We start from the raw sequence: 23269 nt of genomic DNA, 5'->3' as shown, positions 1-23269 counted from the left end.
ATTAAAAGGGCACCAAGAGATAGAGGGGAGGGGGAATGGAAGTAAAAAGAACTGAGATGTGTTAGGTGTACGTCCCCACTCCCCACGATGAATGTAACCATTATGTACTATAAACATGTACTTATACTTTTTAAATAAAGTGTTAAAAAGATTAAATGGTTTAACTTTTTCTGCCCTGGGATGAGGTGTCCCTGTGTTCTCCAGACTACACTCAGGTGATCCTCTCAGCCCTGAGCCTCTGGAGTTGCTGAGAGTATAGTCATATGCCACCATGCCTAGTTAAATGAGTTGATATTTAAGGCACAGAGTAGTATTTAAGAATGCTGTTAGCATTGAAAAACTATACCTACAATACTTGTATTCCCAACTACCCCAAACACAACATACAGTATCAACCCTATAAACGTTTAGTCAGTATTATAGCATTGTGTCCTTTCGATTATGTAGTCTGTGTTTGGTTTTCTCATCCTTAGGGCTCATACTGAGTTGTGCTGTAAAGAATTTTGCAAGCTGCAATTCCTTGTGGAAAAATGTTTCTTTTGTGCTGGTGCACAAAGGTCATCTTCCACATGAAAGATTTTGTTTTCTGGTTTTTTTCTTCAATAAAGGGGAAGGTTAGAGTGCTTTTGTTGCATCTGGTATTTTTCAAGTGTCAGTAGGTCAAAATTATCCTTATGCCAAAGTGGCATATGGTAGAGTGGCGTAGTCTGCCACCCTTCACGCCCCCTGCAGGTTGTTGTTCCAGCTTGCTTGCCCTAAATATTATTCTTCTGATTCTGATTCTTTGTAAGAAGTTCATCAGAGTATCACTTCACACCAATGCATGTGGCTTTCTCTCTGTGGCGCTCAGACTCACGCCTCTTAGGAAGAGAAGCTTTCTCATCCAGAGTAATGCCTACAGGAGGAGGCTATGTTACGCCCACATTGCTTAGGTGTTTTTATCTCACCCCAAAATAGCTATGCTTTCTCTTTTTATATTTACATACTGGTTCTTCATGTGAAAAGCCCACTTCAGCCTCTCCACTTGCCTGAATGAAAATAGCTGAAGATCACTGTTCAGAATCCGTTAATCAATGGGTTTTAATTTGTCAGTATGCTTTTTCTTCAAATTCACGTTGTCTGATTGTATTAGAAATTGAAACTAGAAAATGCTGAGCTGCATGCCTCTCACATTCTTATAATTTTGAGACAGGATCTAAATTGACTATTCCGGCCTCAGACTTGTGATCCTCCTGCCTCAGCTTCCTGAAAAGGTGGATCACAAGTGTGTACCACCACACCTAGATATTCTCAGAATTTTTAATCAGGTGGAAAAGCTAAAGAGTATCGTGAACTGACCATAGGATATTTTTGAAGTGCTATGTTGTGTTGTTCTCCATGTTTTTAACTGTTATTTCAGTACATAGATAGATCATTATTACTTCTGCAGCAGGATGAAAAATCATGTAAGAACTATTTTAGAACTTCACTGTCCAGTAAGATAGCTACTGCCCCCAGGAGGCTATTCACATTGTTTAAAGTCTCATTATAGTTAATTAAAATTAGACAAAATAAGAATTAACTGATTACATTGCTGTATTAGTCCATTTTTCATTATTGTAACAAAGTACTTGAGGTTAGGAAATGCATAAAGAAAAGTGATCTGTGTAACTCACAGTATTGGAGCTGATAGTACAAGATTAGGAAAATGAGAAACCTAAAGATAAACACTGCTAAATTGCTCCATATTTTTTTCCATAAATTGTTTCCACCTACAAGTAGGAATAAGTCAGTTTGAGTATAAAGTAGTGATTACTCCAGGCTGAAAAGGGTAGGCAGAGGATAGAGGGAGGCTGGATGACAGGTACAAAAACACAGAAGGAATAAATTCTACTGTTCCTACAGCATAGTGGAGTGAATATCACAAAAAACATCATATATTTTATCAAAAACTAGAAGAGAAGGACTTACAGGGCCCAAACACAAAGTGATGATAGGGAGGTGGAAATATTAATCATCCAGATTTTATTAATTTACATTGTATACATATATTCACACTGAACCTCATATAAATGTACAGTTACTAAGTATCCCATTTTCTGAACAATAGATAAGCTTTTTGGATTTTTTTCTGAGTCTTGACAGAGAACGGTGTCGTGATGCTAAGCAAGAGTTAGTTTCCTAAGCCACTTACTGGGACTTGTGGCCTCAGCTACATGGCAACTGAGGAGGGAGAATTCATTTGAGCCTATGAGTTCAAGACCAATATGCCCAACATAATGAGACCTTATTTCAGTGAGATAAAAAGAGAAAGAGAAAAGATGGAAAGGGAGAAAGAGAGATGGAGACAGAGAAAGACAGAGTGAGAGATAGAGAGAGAGAGAGAGAGAGAGATAGAGAGAGAGAGAGAGAGAGAGAGACAGAGGGAGACAGATTGAGAGAGACCCACAGAGAGACAGCAAAACAGAGACAGAGACAGAGACGGGGCAGAGATTCCTGGCCTTCTTGACAATGCAATGCAAGTGACTCTCAGTTTTGGCTTTAATTAAATTAAAAAGAAGTACAGGAAACAAAAATTTCTTGTACATGTGAATGTTAAGACTGAGCTTCAAACACAGAAGCATTGTGATAATTTTTCTGGGAGTCATTTTAAAACAATGTACAGACTTACTTTAAAGAAGTGTGTATTTACTTCAGAGAAATGGTGTACAAGTTTTTGACCACGGGGAGAGATTGTTGTCCCATGCACCATAAGACAATGTTTTGAAGCAATGGTTCTTTTTTTTTTTTTTTTGGTTTTTCTCCGGTACCGGGAACCTAACTCGTGACCTTGAGCTTTCCAGGCAGGCGCTTTTGCCGCTGAGCTAAATCCCCTGCTCCTGGAGCAATGGTTCTTAAAGTTGAGCCACCATCAGAATTACCTCCAAAGCTTGATACAACACAGATGGCCTTTACTTGCAGAGGTTCTAACTCAGAGGGGATAGTGAGAATACACACATATATGAATTTACAATGAATTCTCAAGTAATACTTGTATAGGGGTCACATTTAAAAAAATTTGAAACCTGATATGAAGACTATTTTATAACCAACCATTCTTTTTTTTTTTTTTTGTTTTGTTTTGTTTTGTTTTTCTCCGGTACCAGGAACCGAACTCATGACCTTGCCAGGCAGGCACTTTGCCGCTGAGCTAAATCCCCAACCCCTAACCAACCATTCTTTATAAGGGTAATGTAATGGACACAAACATCAATCTGAATGCTGTACTAATAGTTGACCTTTGTCTAGCATAAGAAGCTGATGTGTAATTATTTTTGAATCTCAATAATAACAGAACATAGGCAGCATAATTTCTACGTAGTTGACAAGGAGGCATATATAGACGGAACAAATGAAGTTTAAACCCAAAAAGTTTAAAAAGCTTCTGAGATTAAATTATATCAGGTTCAGACAAAGCTGAATCCCCAAATTATTAATGTAAGGAAAAGCTATCAAAATGGGTACATGAATGTGGCAGACTCAAAAATAAGGAATTCATTTCCAAATAGTAATTCTAATATTAAGGAGACTGTATTTTCCAGGGCAATCTAGAATTTGGTTGTATTTTAAAGTTGGATTAGACTGAGATATGACCTTCTTGATTACACACAGCCTCCTAGAACAGATAAGAAAAGCCACCATATACAGATTTTTTTAGAAGTCGATGACTTCCCATAATACTGCTATCTTTTTCTCTAGGCCGTTCTATACTAAAATCAATACATAGAGAACAGTTATTCCTTCTCAGGAGAAATTCTTTGTGTATTATCTTAAAAGTCTATAAAACTAATGTGACATTTATTCTATCTAACATAGTTTATTAATTTATGCTACCAGAAATTGGTTTTATTCTCAGAAAAATGATGTCTTGAAACTAGAATGGACCTTGCTAACTCTTAATTTTGCAAATGAAAATCCAATATATGGGAAAGATAAATGATTGCCTCAGATGTTAACAGCTTCCATGAGAGAATATTATTTCTGGTGTTCTGAAAAATGGATTGAGAAATAATAGTTTAGGAAGTTTGAAAGATGAAGTGAATGTTTTTGATTTATTCTTACCTGTAATAAGAACTCCTCCCAAAAGAACACGAAACAAGTTTTAGCAATGTTTAATTTTAGGCTTTTCATTTTCTATGATGTAAATTTTATTGCCTTGATTTTGTTACAAAAATCTTGTTTTGCCAGTGTAATGGATATAACTTATCCATTATTTCAAAAATGGATATAATTTACATTTTAGAAGTATTATTTGTGATATTTTCAGTGTTTTAAAATAAAAACTACATTATGGAATGAGATTAACTTCTAAGTCTAATTATTCATATGTAATTAAATTATATTATTTATCAATTCATAGGGTCAGTAGGATTTTACAGCATCAAGTATGCTAATAGTAGTCACCATATGTATAGACTGAATGTTTATGTCTTCTCAATATGCATATCCTCAAATCCTACACCCAAATGTACCTGAAGGTGAAGTGCAAAGTGATTAGATCATGATGGCAGAGCCCTCATGAGTGAGGTTAGTGCCCATGTAAAAGAGATCCCTGCAGATCTACTCATCCCTACTGCCATGTGAGGCCACAGCAAAGAAGATGCTATTCACAAATGAGGAAGGAACTGCTCACCAAACATCAAATCTACTGGAGCTTTCATCACAGCTTACAGAACTGAGAAATGAATGTGCTTTTTTACAAACTGCTGTTCTGCCACACCAACTTGACCAGACAGAACCAAGAACTGCTGAACTGGTACTGAGAAGTGGAGGTATTGCTTTAATAAACAGCTAAAGATACAGAAGTGGTTTTGGGACTTGCTAGCTGAAAGAGTTTTGAGGTATGTGCTAGAAAAAACCCACATTATTGTGCGTGGATGGATAAGAGCAATTCTGGGCAAGGCCTGAAAAAAAGAGTGTTGTAGAAAACACCAAATAACTTGGCTGAATTGTTTCCATGCTTGAGCATGTTGTGGAAGACAGAACTTGCATGTGTGAAATTAGATATATGGCTGAGGAAGTCCCTAAGTGTTGACATATAAGAGTTGAAGAAGCAGCCTACTTCCTCCTGGCCGCTTATGGAAAAAATTCCATGAGCAAGAGATTAGTTTAGGACAGAATTGATAAGCAAAAAGGGAAACAGAACTAGAAGATTTGGAAAATTCTCGTCCCAATCATATTAAAAAAAGTATAAGAAGGCCTGTTTGGGAGAAAACACTAAAACTGTGTCCAACAAATCATTTGACAAGAAAACTAGAGTGGGTGGGAATTTCACTATTCATCTTAACAAGAAAACTGACAATTTGCACTGAAGAGGAAGGAGATGAGGAGTCCCATCTGCCAGACTTCTTGGATTTTATAGGACACGATTATAGAGCTATTTGCCTGTGAACATGTGCTGTTCTTCAAAACGGGAAGGATTGGCCTCAAAGGCAATTCAGAGCTCGCCAGAGCTGACTCTTCACTTTCTACCAGGGAGAACTTTATCTTGCTTTCAACAGGCAAGAAAGCTACCCCACAAAGCCATGGGGCTTGACCTGCTGCCTCCTCCCCCAGGTTGGGAAGTTGAGACTTCCATCCTAGTAGTTCCACAAGGCAGAGCATCCCACCAGAGAGTATTATTCTCAAACCTTAAATTTTAATATTCTTCACTCTTCAGACTTTTTATTTATTTGAAATCTGTCATCCCTTATTATTTCTCCCTTTTGGGATGGCAATGTCTCTCTTTTGTTGCCTTACCATTTTGTTTTGGAAGCACATATTGTGTTTTATTTCACTAATCCACAAATGTAGTTGAATTTGCCTCAGGATGAATTTTACCTCTAATCTCACTTGAATTTAATTTAGATGATATTTAAGGCAAGACTTTGGGCTTTGAGTTTGATACTGGAATTAGTTAAGATTTTTGGTAGTACTGGAATGGAATGACTGCATTTTATATGTAAGAAGAACATGAATTTGGGGGAGTATTCTACACTGGTTTTTCATATCTCCCCAAATTCATATGTTGAAATATGCCCCCAACATGACATTATCTGAAGTCAGGAATTTGGTAGAGCTCTCATGAATGAGATTAATATTATTATAAAAGCGACCTGGAAAGCCTTTTCTTCCATGTGTCAACATAGTAAGAAGCTGGCTGCCTGTGAACCAGAAAATGGATCTTTGCTAGACACTGCTAAGACCTTGATTGCAGACTTCCATCCTCCAAAATGTGAGAAATACATCCCCATTTTTCATAAGCTACCAATCTCTGGTATTCTGTTTGGTCAGCCTGTGACATCATAACTTTTGCTCTAAATTTATCAAGAGTTCACACTCAAGATGCTCATTTCTCAAATAATAATGTGACATTTATGCAGCTTCACAACACCTGAAAACTAACATGGTTGTGCCTGCATTGTACTAGGCCCACTACAAAAAGGAAGGTATTGTATTGGCTTTATGTTTTTGTTTCTCTAAATTTCAAGATGCTGTGAAGCTTGTTATTGCACACTTTGCAATTCCTATTCCAGTTGGTTTTTCACTTAAAAAGTTGTTAGTCTGTTTTATAATCATTTACTGCCAGACATTTTTTCTGTACTATGGAGATAGACATGATCCCTCCCTCCATAGATATTATGATTACTGAACTATTGATTTTGGAAGAGATACTGAGTGACAAAAAGATAAAGCATATCACAATAATGGCCCCTGCATATTGAAGAGAAGCATATCAAATACAAAAATGTTCCCTTTCCAGTATGAAAAATGTGACTACTTTTCATCTAGTGTATCTAAATTTAGGGATTTTTTCAAAAGAAATGATCATAGTTTGCATAGAAAGTCAGAAACAATGATACTCATTAAACCCTTGTTAACTATAAGCACAAATGGAAACATTTCTATGTTTATCAGTGAGTGTTCAGTTAATTAAATATCTGTAACAAAACATTCTGCATGACTTAAAAGAGTGATGTTTATATAAACATATGGATCACTTAGAAAATATCCAAGATATAACTGGAATTCAAAATGCAGGAAAACACACAAAGCATATATTTATGAAAACAAGACCACATTTGCATATATACAAAACAGTGTCTGGAAAGTTAGTCAAGAAACTGTTTTTAAGTGGCGAGTGGGCTAATACTAGTACTCTGTATTTCTCTGTACCATTTTAGCATTCTTCTTGCATAATAATCATAGATACCACAAGTTACTGGGGACAGTTCCAATGTCCTGTATGTGTTCCATTTGTGGAACCCTTTGTTCCACTGTTCAGCTATCTCTCTTAGAGCTGGAAAGAAGACATTTTCCTAATTTTTCCAAAACTCTGTATGAGGTTATTATGACCCTGGTGTCAGGGGACGTTTTCTTTTAGTAAATCCAAACAGTGTATGCTGAATAGTGAGCAATTGTATTACATACTGCTGACAAGTCTTTGAGCACATAATGAAATTATACTGAATTAAACACTGACTCTGGGGTATGAATTAGTAATACCAAAAAATTCTGATGTTTTGAGTATTGTATTGATTAAGTACTACAGTGAAACAGATGACAAATTCCCCATGGCCTTGAAACTTACTAGAGATGCTACCATGAAGCCAGAGTTTCTAAAACAAGACTGATTCTGAGACCCTCATGAGAGGTTGGTTTAACTTTGTCCTATCTTTTTCTGTTACTGAAGCTCAATAGATGTTTGTATGCCTTTTTCCTGGAGCTTCTGATTTAATTTGAATTGCTATGGAAAATTCTAGAATTAGATGGTTAAAAAAATTAGATTGCTCCAGTAGTATCTTCCAATAACAAGAAAGTTGAGAATTCTCTTTCTCAAGTGTTGCAAAGTAGACCCAGAGATCTGGAGCTCACCATATTGGAGTTATCTTGGAATTGATTTTGACAGTGAAGGAATGGTCAGTAGAGAAGGTTTTGGAGATATCTAGGTTTTGGTGTGGAGAAAAGAAAGTTGTAAAGTCTTAAGGCCCATCTGGCTAGTTGCATACTGAATTTTACACAACTGATACCAACTGAGTTTTTTATATTAGGAAATCATAGCATTTGACAAATAAGACAAACTGTGCTGTCGATGAGGATATCTTTCCTCACTGTCCTTTTCTCTGGAGAAATATTTCTAAGTAGCTTAAAATCCCCCCAGATTCTATCCTATCCACTTTCTTATACTTTTATAATTTTTAGTCTTACAGTTACTGTATTTGGTCTAGCACTTTGCTCTCTCAAGTTATCAGAGTAACTCGGGAGACATTTCCCCTCTTACAGATCAAATGACTGCACTTATGACTTAGACTGATCAAAGGCACAATTTGTTTGTCTTCAGAAATTTTTGTTTTCTGCCACTGCAAGAAATACTGCTGAACAAGACATTTCTTCACCAGCCTTGAGGAGAGACAAACATCAATAATGCAGATGCGAATGAAGCCAAGTAATGCTGAAGAGAAAAGAAGATCCAGAAGCTGTACTTCCATTTAGAAGAATAAATTTAAAATGGCAAGCTCAATAATTCCACTGTGGTGGAGAATGAGGTGAGAATTATATAACTCTAAATTTCTAAAGAGTTAAAAATCAATTTAAGCATTCATGTCTTGAAATAATTTCTAAGTATACATACCTAAATTATACCCACACTTGCATCCATGCATCATTTCTTTATTGATAATACATAGTATATATGATCTTATTCATATACTATATGTTCATTTAAATTTTGTCATATAAATTCAAAATGACTAAAATATACCAAGGTCAGTTTTCCTTTGAAACATTTGAGATGTTTTATTGTTTCACAATGGTGCATATATTGACATATACTCTTATATAGTATATAAGAATAAAGATCTCAGAGGGATAAATGACTTTTTAAAAAGAACCATTTAGAATAGTGATAAAAATGAACTATTTTGCATATTTGCTAAATAGCTACTGACCACTTTGTGTATGCAAAACACTAAGAGAATTATCTCTGCCTACCTGGCACCATGTGGTTTATGTGTTCTTGGGGTGAAGTGGAACGTTACTCACAAATGCAGATGAAGTGCCTGACAGTGGCAGGTATAGAGTAAACTTATGTCCTGGTGTACTTAAGAGAGGCCTGGCTTATGTCTTTGTTTCAGCATTGTTATTAATATCTTCTTTTTCCTTTCTCAAGTGTGTTGGTTTTATATGTACATAAAACCTCTCAGAAAATCACAGAAGAGAAAATAAGAAAGAAGAAGGAAGAAAGCTGTCATGAATCCTGAAGTATAGGCTTGGTTTTAGCTGGATAGAGAAAGCAAAGAAGAAGGTATTCAGATATATGTCCTAGTATTTCTTGCATGTTTTTGCCTAGTACCTTCTTAAATTGTGTTTCTTTCTATTTTCTTAGCCTTGAAGTTAAAAACTGCTAACACTGCATATATGCTCATTGCTTTTACACACTTCTAAATAAGCCTTTGTTATCTGACCCCCACCACGCATTTAAGACCTTTTCTTATGTGTCTCCCACTGTCTATCATTGACAATGTTCAATTTTCACCTTAGCAAATATTTAACTCTTGCAAATTCTCTAAATGTGCCAGCCTGCTTCCCATTTTATGTGTCTTTGGTTCTCATTATGAAAATAAACATGTGGCAATATAATATGCCTGGAACTATTGATCTGAAGGCAGTACTTCTATAAAAAGCTCATTTAGTCTTCATAAAATTACTATTACCATTTCACAGATGATAAAATAAAGGCACAGAAAGGTGAAGGTACTTTTCAAGGACATTCAGCTAGTAAGTAGTATCAGTACAGCTGTTCTTTGAATCTAGGTAATTTAACTCCAGATCCCATACTTTTGACCATTATTCCCTGATATTTTTGCTGTTTGGGCCACACTGCCCCTTATTCTTTAAAACCTAGATCAGAAGTTATAGTCATAATACTCACTGTATTCTCATATGGAGTTATTTGTCTATTTTTCAATATATTGTGGAGCTTATATTTAATTCTTTTGCTGAATGAGAAGAATGAGTTGGATAATAAGAGATACTGGGAAACCTGATTGACTTCTGGTTAATTGTGTTAGTGATGGAGGGGGATAGAATATGGAGATCAGGCTGGATATATAGCTCAGTGGCACAGTGCCTGCTTGGCAAGCACAAGGTCCTGAGTTCAATTCCCAGTACCAAAAGAAAAAAAAATGGAGATCAGTTTAGGATATATTAAAGTGAGCATAACAGCTGAATATGCCATTTTAAAAGACCAACTTTATAGTTGAAAGTGCAGCACCAGTTCAACCAAAAACATGATAAGGCAGTATAAATCCAAATAGGGAGGGAAAATAATAAAAGGGAAAGCAAACCATAAAAGATGTGGGAAGAGGCCTAGTTTTATGGAAGCCAAAATGATGCAATTTAAAGAAGCAGGTGGTAATGATTATCACCATCAAATTCTAAAATCTATAAATATGGCCAAGACTAAATAAAGATCATTAAATTTGGTTGGAACAATAGAAACCAGACTGAACACCTTAAAAAGACAGCAAAGGTACTTTGAAAGATTCAGATTTAGTTTTTGAATCTGAGAAACGCACAATTCATTTCGAAGCTCTTCAAGAATACACACAAGAACTGGATTTTAATGTGTTAAGACAAATACATGCATAGCAGCAAGCCTAACACAAGGGTGATGAGTTCATTGATGCTTCAGTGGGAAAATGACACCCACAGCAATATTTTATGAAGAATTTATTCTAAAAATATAATTTCCTATAAATTCATTTTAAGAACTTTCTGGCCTTTGTGTCCTCACAAATAGTGAAGGATACACTCCTGGCAGAGAATACAAAGCAGAAAAACATGGTTAACAACTGAATTTTTCTGGGAACATCATGCCCTTCTAAAACACTGAATAGAGGAATGTAACTCATAATACTTAGACGTTGAGTATCTACATCTTTGCTCCATATAGTTAGTGTTCTTTGTCCCTGTGCCTACCTTTTATATTTTCTAGGTCTTTCTTTATAATTTTATTGAAAAGGATAATGGCTAGCACAGTGTTTTGAAAATTCAGAGTGCTTATGTCAACAGGAATATCCACAGCTAAATTTCCTTATAAATATTACTGAGCTCTATATTTCTTCTAATTATATGCCAAAGTGAAGGGGTCAGCACTGTTTTTTTTTAAGGCTTGGTTTTCCAAGGTAATCTTTAAAGATGATAGGATAATGAGAGATGGACAAAGATGCAGCAGAGTTGAGTGAAGTTCTTTTCAAGGTGTGAATTTTCTTGAAAGTGCAATGATAGATAACATGATCAGTCAAGGGGAAGGGTGAAGACACAAAAGCAGGGGAAATGAAGCAGGGTATAGAGAATTTATAAATTATTCAGCAAACTTGATTTCTGAAAATGTGGAAGGAAGGGAAGGAGGGTGGGAGGAAGGGAAGGAGGAAAGGAGGGAGGGAAGGAAGGAGGGAGGGAAGGAAGGAGGGAGGGAGGAGAAAGGAAAAATGGCTAGAACAAGGATGAGGACATGGCAAATGAACTGAGGGTAAGTAAAACTAAGAGAAGACTGGAAGAGTGGAGGGAAAAACAAAAGATGTGAAGGTAAGGGAAAGAGGACTTAGATATTATTTATTATACAGTAAAGAAGACAAGGAAGGTAGTGTCTTTTGTTTCATGAGAATGAGACAGAGTTCTGAAGTATGAGGAATGCAAAGGAAGCTGAGAGATACTGAATAGTCAGTTCTTATTGCAGATCACCCCCTTGTGATTTTTTCATAATTTCTCAGTGCTCTAACTTTCCCAGTTGTACCTCAGGGCCTGGAATCCTTTCATCCCCTTTGCTGCCACACTGATTAAATCAATATTAATTGATGACAACGCTCCAGGAAGAAAAATCCTATTAGCTAGACCTTACTGGAGCAATTTTTTGTTATGAATATTTTACTAAATTCAAAGGGATTTAGAAATACATTTATTTACTTATACAATAATCTGAATCTCAGTGCACACATGATAGAATATACAATTACAGAATAATTTCTGCCTTTAATATAAAGGTTTTATGATTCTAATGTCTGAACTTTGTGATACATACCTATAAACATATAAACTTATGGAGTTGGAGTGTCTATCCAAACATTTCCTAAACTTTTGGATTGTATATACCATTAAAATACAAACGGAAGGACCAACAATTTTTCCTTTGGCCAAATAAAATATTAAAACAACCTAAAATCATTTATTTTCATATGATTTTAAAAAAACATTTTAACATTAAATGATGTAAATCTTTACAAAATAAAAGACACAATTTTCAAACAAAGGACTTTATGCTGAATATATTCAGCTTTATAATATTTAAAACATTATTCTTAATTTCCTAGATTACCTGCAGATGTATGAAAACATTTTCAGGGAGCACTGTTCTACTGAACTGTGTTCATTAATTATTCAAACCTACAATGACTGGACTCCAGCTTAGTCAGTCAAAAAAATAATAATAAAAAACACCTACTATTGTTTGAACATAATCACCAGAGTGCTGACGCAAATCTCCAATTTTGATCAGCTCATTTTCAAACAATTAGTCTTTTTTTTTCAGATTAAAGAAGGAAAACATTAACAGATAAGCTCAAACATTTAGTTTTAACCACTCTTTACACATCTCTCCTAAAATAGAATTATTTTTAGCATATAGGGCTTCCCATGAAGAGCAAGAAATGTAATAATTTAAAGGACTGTTGAGAAAAATGATTTCCAGGAAATGAGAATAGTTCAAATCCATGTGACTTGGAGTACCTAGAGGTAGCAGATCTAGTATTGAGAGTAAAAATCAGAATGCCCAGAATATAAGAAACAGATGATTGTGTAAACACACACATGTAGATATAGAGGTACTTCAACAACACAAGAGCAAAATCCCCTCCTTTCCAGAGACACACATATCTATAATTTTACCTGTATCTATACTTGCATCTGTCTTTATCCATATAGACACATGTACACATGTGACTCAATTTCCTTTGAATCTGTAGAATAGTGAGCTATGACCATCATCACTTTTACCTCTACATAGCTTATCATGAATTTTCTGAGGACAAGAACATTTTCTATTTTTTTTTTTTCCTAATAGCCATCCTAGCCATAACAAAATTAGGGAAATTGACACTAGTAAAATACTACTAACTAGCTTGTTATGGTAAAACACATCTTTAATTCCAGCACTCTGGGAAGCTGAGCAGGAAGATTGCAAGTTTGAAACCAGCCTGAGCAATTTAGCATCTTAGTGAGACCCTATCTGAAAATGAAAATAAAAAAGGGCTGGGGATATAGTTCAGAGGAAAAGTCCTGGGTTCAATCCGCAGTATCCCCTAAAAATAAAAAACTTCAAAACAACAACAAAAAACTAGCAATCAGCAGTTGATATTCACATTCAATCAGCTTTTCCAACATTATTTATCATTATTACATTTTCAGTCCTGTATCTCATCCAAAATCATGTTATATGTAGTTGTCAAAGCTGTTCAACCACAAGCAGGCCCTTGGTCTCTCTTTGTTTTTCATAATGCTGACATTGTAAGAGTTCAATTTAGTTATTTTATAGACTGTCCTTGATTTGGTTTTTCTGTGGTTAGATTCTGGTTGTAAATTTCTGACTGGATACCAAAAATTTAAATAAACATTTTAAATACATCTTATAAGGAAGCAAATAGTATCATTTAGTCCCATAATTAATACTTTGAATGGTATGCCTGTTAAGTTTCTCCACTGTAAATTTCCTTATTTTAAAATTTTCATATAATAAAAATGAAATACTTTGAAACAACCTACGTTTCCTGTCCCTCCTCATACTTCCCCCCATGAGTTTCAGCATTCATTGGTGATTCTTGTGCAGACCAATAGGATGGTGGTCAAATGGTGATTTTCCAATTCCACTCGATTCTGTATTGTTAGTTAACCTTCTTTTGTATAGAAGAGACTTCCCTTTCCTCTATCTTCTGTATTCATATTATTATACACTTGTGGGAGTCTTCTTTTGTTCAGTGAATTATGACCTATTATTATCATTATTTATATTGTTGCTCAAATCCCCCAGATTTGGCTGATGGGAAGATTCTAGTTAGTTTCTGAGTACTACCGACCTAGTCTCGTGATTCCTTAAGCATTAAGTACTTTTTGGCCCAGCAAGTACTATGAAAAATAATGCCAAAATAAATACAGAAATTTGTATGATATATTTAACAAGTTCTTTCCTTTGTATTTGGAAAGGCACCGGGAAGTACTGGCATAGATGGATGGTATTGAAAAATATCTGTACAGTTAATTCTGTAGTTTCTGTTTACTTTGGTTGGAAGTGGGAAATTATTTTCAGGCACTAATAAATCAGAATTAGTTGTTCCATTGTTTTATGGGGTTGGTGCTACAAACAGACAAGGTAAATAATTTGCATGGATGGGAAAATCTTTGTAATTGACTTTCTTTTTTCTGGTCAAGGTCATTCCTCCCATCGTCAAGCTTCATGACTGAGATAGAGCAACCCTAAAAACAAATGAAAGATTCTCTTTCCTTATAAATTTAGATAGATCTATTGAGACTGTTAATTGTACAACAGAGGCCACTCTAGTAACCCTCTTATGTCTCTATGAATTCTGCTCCCATCCTCTTTTTATTTCCTCTAGTTCTTTCTTTATCTGCAAAAGCCAGTTACATTAAACATCCAAACTGACCCAAGGCAAGCCTCTTTCTAACGTGGGACAGATGGCGTATGAAAATGAGGCATAGAGAAACGTTTTCATATAGAGGCTTGTTACAAATGTGTCTGTAAGGTTCTGGGAGCTAAAAACAATAGGGAAATAGGCCAACAATACGCATAAAGGAGCAAGAAAAAGAGTGATTTCTCAGACTCCAAAGGAAGTAGCTGTAATTGTAGGGACGTAGCCTAACCAAAAGTACGATTTTGGGTGGAGGAACTTGGCCGCTGCTAACCCACGGCGACCCAGCGATAAAGGAACAAGAGAATACATGCTCCTTCCTCATTCTTTTCCCATGAATGTTTTCCTGCAGGAGCTTCTCATTAGCCAAGCTAAACGGGATATATAGGGTAGGGCAAGCCCACTGATGTAGTGCGTGAAAGTCATCTTTCTTGAATACAGCAGGATGGAGAAGAATGGAGAGAGTTTCTAGCGGAGCGGAGAACGCCACTCAACCATGGCAACACTGAATTTTTAAAGGAAGATTTAGAGACTTCTTTGCAAAGCTCAAGCAACCATTCTCCACTGCGCTGCTTTTCATGCTTCTTGCTCTTCAAGAGACACCATCTTATGTTTCACATCAGCTCTTTGTCCTGAGATCACACTGTGCAGCCGGTGATCCCTGAAGCATTCCTTCTCCCCATCCCATCTCTACTCAAGGTTTTCTTGTCCACCCAGGAAATGTGTGTGTGTGTTTGGGGGGGTGGGGTGGGGGTGGGGGGGTGTAGGTGTGTGTTTAATCGTCTCCTCCAAATTTTGAACAAAATAGTATCTTGTTATAAAACACATCTTGTTATAAAACACTGCTATCAAAAAGCACCTGGGCAAGCAATAAAATAAAAAATGTAATCTTTATTGGTTTTGCACATTTTTAATGTTGGTTAGCATCATTTAGGGTAATAGTAGCATTTTTCAGCATGCAGTTCACAAATACAATTTATCTAAGTATTTTTAAGAAAAAGAGGAGCCTAGGGTTTGCTTCTATAAGAAACAGAAAATGTCCTGATGTAATTCACTATATAAGTTCGCTACTGTCTGTTTTTGTGGAAAAAATGTGAAGCCCACATTATATTTAGGACAATCTAGACAGCACAACTCCAAAGAAATGAAAACATAAACAGAAATTAGGGAAAAAAAGAGACAAAAGTGAAAAGTAAGCACTATTTTCCATCAGTTATTGCAAGCGCTGCCAGAAACATAAATAAAATTTTATTTTTCCAGTTGCAAAGCATAATTTGGATGTTTGTTGTGAGCTTATTTTGCCCTTTAAAATTGTGAAACAATTTAAAATTAGCAAATATAATAAAAAAGCAGAAGTCTACAATTACCCAGTCTTATTTTCATTTCTTATTTAGCAAATATCTTCCATGAAAAAGTACTATGGACAGAAAGTAAGAAAAGTGATTGTGATATCAACCTGAAGATAATTTCCACTTCATATTTATGTACATAAAGCTGAAAAATAAAATAAAGTGATTTTTTTACAGTATTTATATTTGCTTATAAAATTCTAAACACATTTTTAACAGGTTAAGCATTTGTTTTTAAAAGATGTCTGTACAGTCTGGCTATACACCATATATTATCCACTTAAAATTTAAAAATAATCAAAAAGTTGTTAAAGTGCTGCAAACTATTGCTTTAATGACTTAAAGAAATGAGATCTGTTGAACAATTTCCTTGACTTTACCATTGACATATGGCTTCTCATAAATGAGATTTTGAGCAGTGGGAGAAACCAGATACAGTGGCATGGTAATATAAACATGCATTGGTAGCATCCAAGCTATCTATAATGGCACAGAATACATTACATTACCTGTATAAAGCTTGCACTCTACGTTTCTTGTGGTACATATTTGATGCAATAAATACTGTGCTTAAGTCATTATTTGTTTGCTCAAACGTGCACCACAGGGTAAAATGACTATTTACATAATAAATAGCATTTCATTAACATATACAGTGTCAACCTTGCTGAGAGCTGAAGATGGCTAAACAAAGTGCAGGAGTAAGCAGAATTTATAAAGGGTTCTTTTGGTCAATTCAGTCTTCTGGAGGTCAGGGGTAGGGAGCAAATTTCATTGTTTAGAGATTGTTTTAATGCAATAAAAAGAAATACAACATTTATGATTCCAGACATTTGAGTGAAATTTGCACCTATCCTAAGACTTAATGATCTACCTCAAAACAAACTACTTGACAAAACATATGGTCCAGCTATCACCCGATTACCCCTCCCAGAAACACAAATAAGATTTAAGAGCTATTTAAGAACTGTTGCTGATTTCCTGGTGACATTTTCTCATGCACAGTCTCTAAGTGCTGCATGCCCTCATGCAAACCACAACTTTGTGCAGACGGGAGGGCCATGTGGTTGCTGTAACCCACAGGTGACATACATACCTATAAACGAGGTCCTTTAGTCTATTTCCAGACAGAAACACTGTTTACAAAAATAGTCACATATAACAAACAACATATGGATTAAAAAAAAGATGAATCCACTAACAGAGTTTGTAAAAATGTGACAAAGGTGGCAGTTGAAATGCAAACAGTGGATACAATTACTACACTAAAGTGTTTCATGTTAAACAACCCCCAAATTACAGGTTTGCACCCCTTTCAACTGGTCCCTACAGTCCAAGTAGCCATTTCGTCTCTTGTCTTCAGCAGTGTCAGCTGGTAGTGGGAACAGTAACCTCCTGTTAAGGTCGTCTCTCCTTTACACAGAGTCACACACAGTTTGCCAACAAGGGGATCACTGTCTTGTGTAGGCACTGACCTTAAGTAGATGTAGGTAAAAACAGTCAGTTTGGCATTGACCTCCTAAAGGAGTTCTGTTGACAAAAATACATCACCTTCACAGGCTGTAAACAATTTGTCACCCAATTATTTTTATTTGTTTTTGTTTATTTTCCTTTGGCTTTTTCATCTTTTCCTTCTTGCTCATGTTTCTCCACAATCGGCTTTGTCACCCGGTCATAGGAGGGTGGGCAAGCTGCAGTGGACATGGTCAGATCAGTTTTCTCCGTAATAGAGTTTTCATTTATTCTGTCAATTATCATGTCTTCTTTTACAAGAAGGTTGGCTCCACCTTTCAGTTTGTTTTTATTATATGTAAATGAAGCTTGTTTGACAGTTCGCTTCAGAAGGTGACGCCTATAAGCTCGCTGAATGATAACAGCAGATACTTCCTCTTGTTTTCTTTTTAATGTAGTAGTGATTGGCTGATAGGAGACCTTGGAGGGATTGGAAGCCATAAACCTTTCTTCCATCTGTATTCGGAGAGCATCCATCTCTCCACTCTCTCCTAGAACCCGCTTTGTAAAAGCAAATAAGATGTCCAGACAGTGGATCCGGTCACCACTCACCATAGGCAAATCCATGGCAATGAGCTGGAGTTTGTTTGGTTGTGGCAAATTGAGAGGAGGTTCAAGAGCAGCTGCAAACTGAGACAGTTTTTCAAATTCCATGAACTGAGTTGCATCAGGGTCAAACTTCTCCCAAACCTCGTAGAACATCTCAAAGTCATCCTCGCTCAGGGGCTCTGCACTTTCTTCCGTGGCAACGCTGAAGTTCTCAAGGATGACAGCGATGTACATGTTCACCACCACCAGAAAGGAAATGATGATGTAACTGACAAAAAAGAAAATCCCAACAGATGGGTTCCCACAGTCACCCTTCACTGAGCTTCCAGGGTTAACTTTATTAGGGTCGCAGTCTGGAGGTCCACTATTGAGAATAGGTGCTAACAGACCATCCCAGCCAGCAGAGGTGGTGATTTGGAACAGGCAGATCATGCTATTGCCAAAGGTCTCAAAATTGAACATGTCATCAATGCCAACTTCCCTCTTAACATAGGCAAAGTTGGACATTCCAAAGATGGCATAGATGAACATGACCAGGAAGAGCAGGAGGCCGATGTTAAACAAGGCGGGAAGGGACATCATCAAAGCAAAGAGCAGGGTGCGGATCCCCTTTGCTCCTTTGATCAGACGAAGGATTCTGCCAATCCTGGCAAGACGGATCACTCGGAACAGGGTAGGGGACACAAAGTACTTCTCTATCAGCTCGGCAAGGAACATACCTATGGATAAGCAATGAAAATACCACCCAGTGAAGAAGTTATCCACTAAAATAATACTTACGTCTTTAAGCCTTTAAAGTAAAATTCAGAGTACTGAAATTTAGTGATATAATCTTAGATATGGTCCCTTAGTATTTGAGTGGTTGATTTCATACCCTCTTCCTCTGCCCATAGAATGTCAAATCTATGGCTTCTCAGTGCTTTATGTAATACCCTATAATATTTACGTATAATGTACATACAGTCTCAGGAGTACTTTAAATCGTCTCTAAAATACTTTTAATACCTAATACAAGGTAAGTGCCATGTAAATATTTGTAAACACTATTGCATGGGAAGTAATCACAAGAAAAAAAGCCCATACATGTTCAGTATAGACAATGTTTTTCTAACTATATTTGATCTGTGATTACTTGAGTTTGTGGATGCAAATTACTTGGATGTAGGACTCGCAGATTAGAAGACTAATTGCATAAATTACTGTGTATAATGTATATTATAAATGAATTTTTGACCTTCAGTAATCAATTCACATATAAGGATTATAGTACTCTTTTTCTATGAGAGATATTGATAAACTATATTGAGTTTACATAAAATCCTAGGTCTGAATCTTAAAAAAATTTAAAAACACAAAAGTCTAGGTGAATAAAAGTCACCACAAGGCAACTACAAAGATTTTTTTGTTGTAAATTGAAATTTATTTTAATGCAATTACAGTTTTGAAATTTTAAAATTGTTTTTTAATGTAAATACAAATTTATGTTAATAGAATTACTTTTTCTAAAATTGTCAAATCCAAAATCCTCTTTACGTCCTATCTGTTTGTGAATCTGATGCTTATCTGTACTTCTACTTTAATGATCTTATATTATTTGAGTGTGTATGTTCTGTTGCATTTATATAAGAAGCTAGGTTTGATTCTTTTTGGTCTCCTGTGCCTGACATTGGTATCTCAATCCTTATTTTTAAAATAATTTTTAAAATTTGCCATTTTAAGATTATAGAAAGGAGTAGTACAAGAAATGAGATGCCTTTGAATGAAAAGACCTCATTTAAAAATTGTAAGCCTGGGGGCTGTGGATTTAGCTCAGTGACAAAGTGCTTGCCTGGCAAGCGCAAGGTCATGAGTTCGATTTCTGGTACCAGAAGAAAAGACAAAAAAAAAAAAAAATCGTAAGCCTGAATCGGTGTGAGTGTGTGTGTGAGAGAGAAGGAGGTGGAGAAAGAGAGAGAGAGAGGTGTGAATATAACTTGGTAACCTAGTTACATGGATTATAACCCGGATTAGTATAGGAATAAGACTGTGTGTAACATATGATTTGTAGTTAAGACCAATTTATTCAGAGTAGGGAATGGCCTGAAAATATGCCCAATGGGGATTCCCCACACTGGACAATAAAATATCAATTCAATCATACCATTTTCTTTAGGAGAAAATTAATACCTTAGGCCCGCACACAGACACTTCCTCACTTCACTAGAACTTGTAATCATCTCCTTAATGAGATGAGCTGCTGTTCATGAGACCTGTAATATATTCCAGTCTTTGATATATATGACTGAAGAAATGATGTCCTAAGCTATTTCGCTTCCCTTGTGTTTTATTAGTACAAACTTATTACTATGGTAATCTAGAAATTCTCTATACGATACCCATGAAGAATCTACATTTGCTCACATTTAGTCCTTGTTAGTTTTCTCTTTTCATGTTTTTCCTCATCTTGAAGTCAATTTCCTTTGGAACCTACATGCTGATGACTCTGCATCTATATTTTTAATGCAATGTCTTGTCTGATTACTAGACTAAATTTCTACTCCTCTTTTCAACCAATCACCTAGATCCTTTATGGTCTTCAATATCAGAATTATAAAGATTCTTTTCTTAGTTAATATAACAGATCTTGTTCAATTGGAGATTTTATTATAATGATAAACAATATGTTTAGCATATAAAATGGGTAAAATAGGATACAATGTATGAGACTAATATTGTAAGAAAAACAAACACTCCTAGATGTAATGCAGCGGTATATTCATAATGACTGTCTTTGAATATTGGGATGACCTCTACTATAAATTTGGTTGTTTCAACTTTCACTTTTATTGAACCAAGACTTTAACTATTTCTTACCTACAATGGATAAAATGACAACCACAAAGTCAAAAATATTCCAGCCAATGGTAAAATAATAATGGCGGAGGGAGATAAGCTTCAGCACACACTCTCCAGTGAACAACACAATGAACACCAGATTGATTCGGGACAAAATATTTGTCACATATTCACTCTGGTCATCAGTTTCCACCATCATCGTGACCATGTTAAGGCAGATGAGAATCATAATGCTTATGTCAAAAACTTGTCTGGTTACAAAATCAAAGACCATTCCTTGAAATTTGTTCTGTAGGAAAACAAAAATGCTTTTAGGTACAGAGTTTTCTTGTAAACGTTGGCACATACATCAATCACTTTTTTGCATTAATTGATTTTCTAGTGTTGTGCATGGTAGCCACTGCACATTATTTTTGTATGAAGGTTTATATTATGTTGCTATTTAAAATTTAGTTGTCTCAATTGCTGTTTATCAATGTGTAGCTCTTAGAATAGCAATGGTTTGTTTGAAAAGTTTCTGATAAGAAACATTCAATATTACATATTTCTTATAGAGGTGCACAGTATGTATCAGCATGTCAAATTATGGGAAGGCGACAAGCCTGTTTGATTTGGTGTTACCAGACTTTCTCATGATCATTTAAATCACACAGCCATTTTTAAATACAGTATATGTTAACATGCCACCTGCCACATTCTTCAAGAATCATTGAAAGGAACTTGGATTTTCCTAGACACACATAAATATACATATGGCTATTCCAATAGTCTCCTACCAAACAGCCTTTGTAGACTATGTCATAAACAGAATGCTGTGGTTCTAAGGGGCTAATCAGGTCAAAATGAGATTGCTTTTTTGATGTGAAAAGTTCACATATTTTATCACTGACCTGTGTTTCTATGCCCCTGTCTGGCACTGCAAGATATTATCTGATTATTTCCCTATGGCCCTGAGGAATTGCAAAGATATTTAATATCTTATACTTTCCTACACACAGTATTTACATTGCAAAGATATTTAGTATCTTATATTTTTTCTGCACATTTTAAATTCTATTGCTAAATCTCAATAAAGGAAAAGATATGCATCTCATTTTCAGGAAGACAAGATTCGGTTAGCATAATATAAATGATTACTCATATTTTGTTCTCTGGTAGACTCTTTGAATTATTTAAATTTCAAGGGCAATCAGCATAAAAGCTATTAGTATGTGTAATTTCTCTCCACTTTCCACAGCTTATTAGTTCATGGCTGAACATAAGAATTATTACTCCTCATCCTGAGTTATAATTATTGACCCTAACTTCCACAGATATTAGTAATTTTCAACTTGATAGCCACACATTTGAATGTAAATACTAGAATTCTTTTCTCCTCCAAAATGCTAAGTACCTCTAGTAAGCATACAACAGAAGTAAGGTGTTATTTCATTTAACATTCCATCAATCTCTTAATCTAGTAAAAACCACATTTATTTTAGCCTCATGCGAAGCTTTGTCTATCTCCCTGGCAATACATGGTAACTACTGTGCACATAGATATTTCAATTCTCTCTTGTGTATATCACATTGCCTGTATGTCCTTGACCATTTAGTTTGGGTTCTATTTGTGTGGTACAAAATTTTTTGAAGACAAAAGTGTATTTTCTGTGTTTTCTTGTTCTTTTTGGCCTTTAAAAACAAATTTACCATTAAAATCAAATCATACCCATCAAAGTATGATTTAATGATACTCGAAAAGCAAAATAATTTTTGCTACTGGAAATTGTAACTGATTTCTCTTCTCTGAGAAAACTCATGCAAGTTTTTGGTTTTGTATACTTTTCCACATATTATTTGATATTTCTTACTCCTGGTCGAGGTATAGGCTTTTGTGGCTTTTTTGATCCCAATTTTTTCATTGCATTATAGTATTTCTTCTGTTCTTCTGTCATAAAGATGTCTTGACCTCCAAAGTATAGAAAAGAAAAATCACAACTGGTTAAAACTATGTCCATTTGTGTAGTTTTTATTTTTTAACAAGGAAAGGAATAGTTTAAAAAAGAAATCTAAAATTTAACCAGTTAGCATGATTATGCTTGAAATTTTACCCTTGAAAAATTAAAAGCATTTCATAGATACTATAATTTTATTTAATTCTCACAATTGTTCAACATTTATTTACTGTCGTTACATTGCCAACAAAAAGCCGAGAAACATTAAGAGGTTACCCAAGACCATGTATTCAGGGAGTCGCAGTCAAACTTATTGACACTAAATATTAAAATCTTTACGTTAAACATATTACTTTTGTAGGTTAAATACAATAATTTTTTTTTACTAAAATAT

At 35.4% G+C, this 23269-nt stretch overlaps 1 protein-coding gene and 1 long non-coding RNA gene across 5 annotated transcripts in view; one reads left to right on the top strand and one right to left on the bottom strand.

Moving 5' to 3' along the window:
• Positions 1–15503, top strand: part of LOC106149563 — a 21369-nt gene extending 5866 nt beyond the window's left edge. Inside the window, exons 2-4 of the long non-coding RNA XR_001235829.1 lie at positions 8339–8543; positions 9167–9301; positions 15138–15503. This is a non-coding gene — a long non-coding RNA (uncharacterized LOC106149563). The remainder of the gene's footprint in view (positions 1–8338; positions 8544–9166; positions 9302–15137) is intronic.
• Positions 15504–15567: 64 nt separating this feature from the next.
• Scn1a (sodium channel, voltage gated, type I alpha subunit) overlaps positions 15568–23269 on the bottom strand; it is a 147854-nt gene continuing 140152 nt past the window's right edge. For all 4 annotated transcript variants that reach the window (XM_005393285.2, XM_013518812.1, XM_005393286.2 and 1 more), the window contains 3 exons: positions 22792–22896; positions 20960–21230; positions 15568–18825 (listed from right to left, as the gene is read on the bottom strand). In XM_005393285.2, coding sequence (XP_005393342.1) covers positions 17648–18825; positions 20960–21230; positions 22792–22896 — 1554 coding nt within the window. In that variant the 3' untranslated portion in view covers positions 15568–17647. The remainder of the gene's footprint in view (positions 18826–20959; positions 21231–22791; positions 22897–23269) is intronic.

Source organism: Chinchilla lanigera, unplaced genomic scaffold (genome assembly GCF_000276665.1).
Source record: "Chinchilla lanigera isolate Chin_1 unplaced genomic scaffold, ChiLan1.0 scaffold00048, whole genome shotgun sequence".
NCBI lineage: Eukaryota > Metazoa > Chordata > Mammalia > Rodentia > Chinchillidae > Chinchilla > Chinchilla lanigera.
Note: the sequence above shows the minus strand (reverse complement) of the source record. Positions and strands in the feature narration are given on the sequence as shown.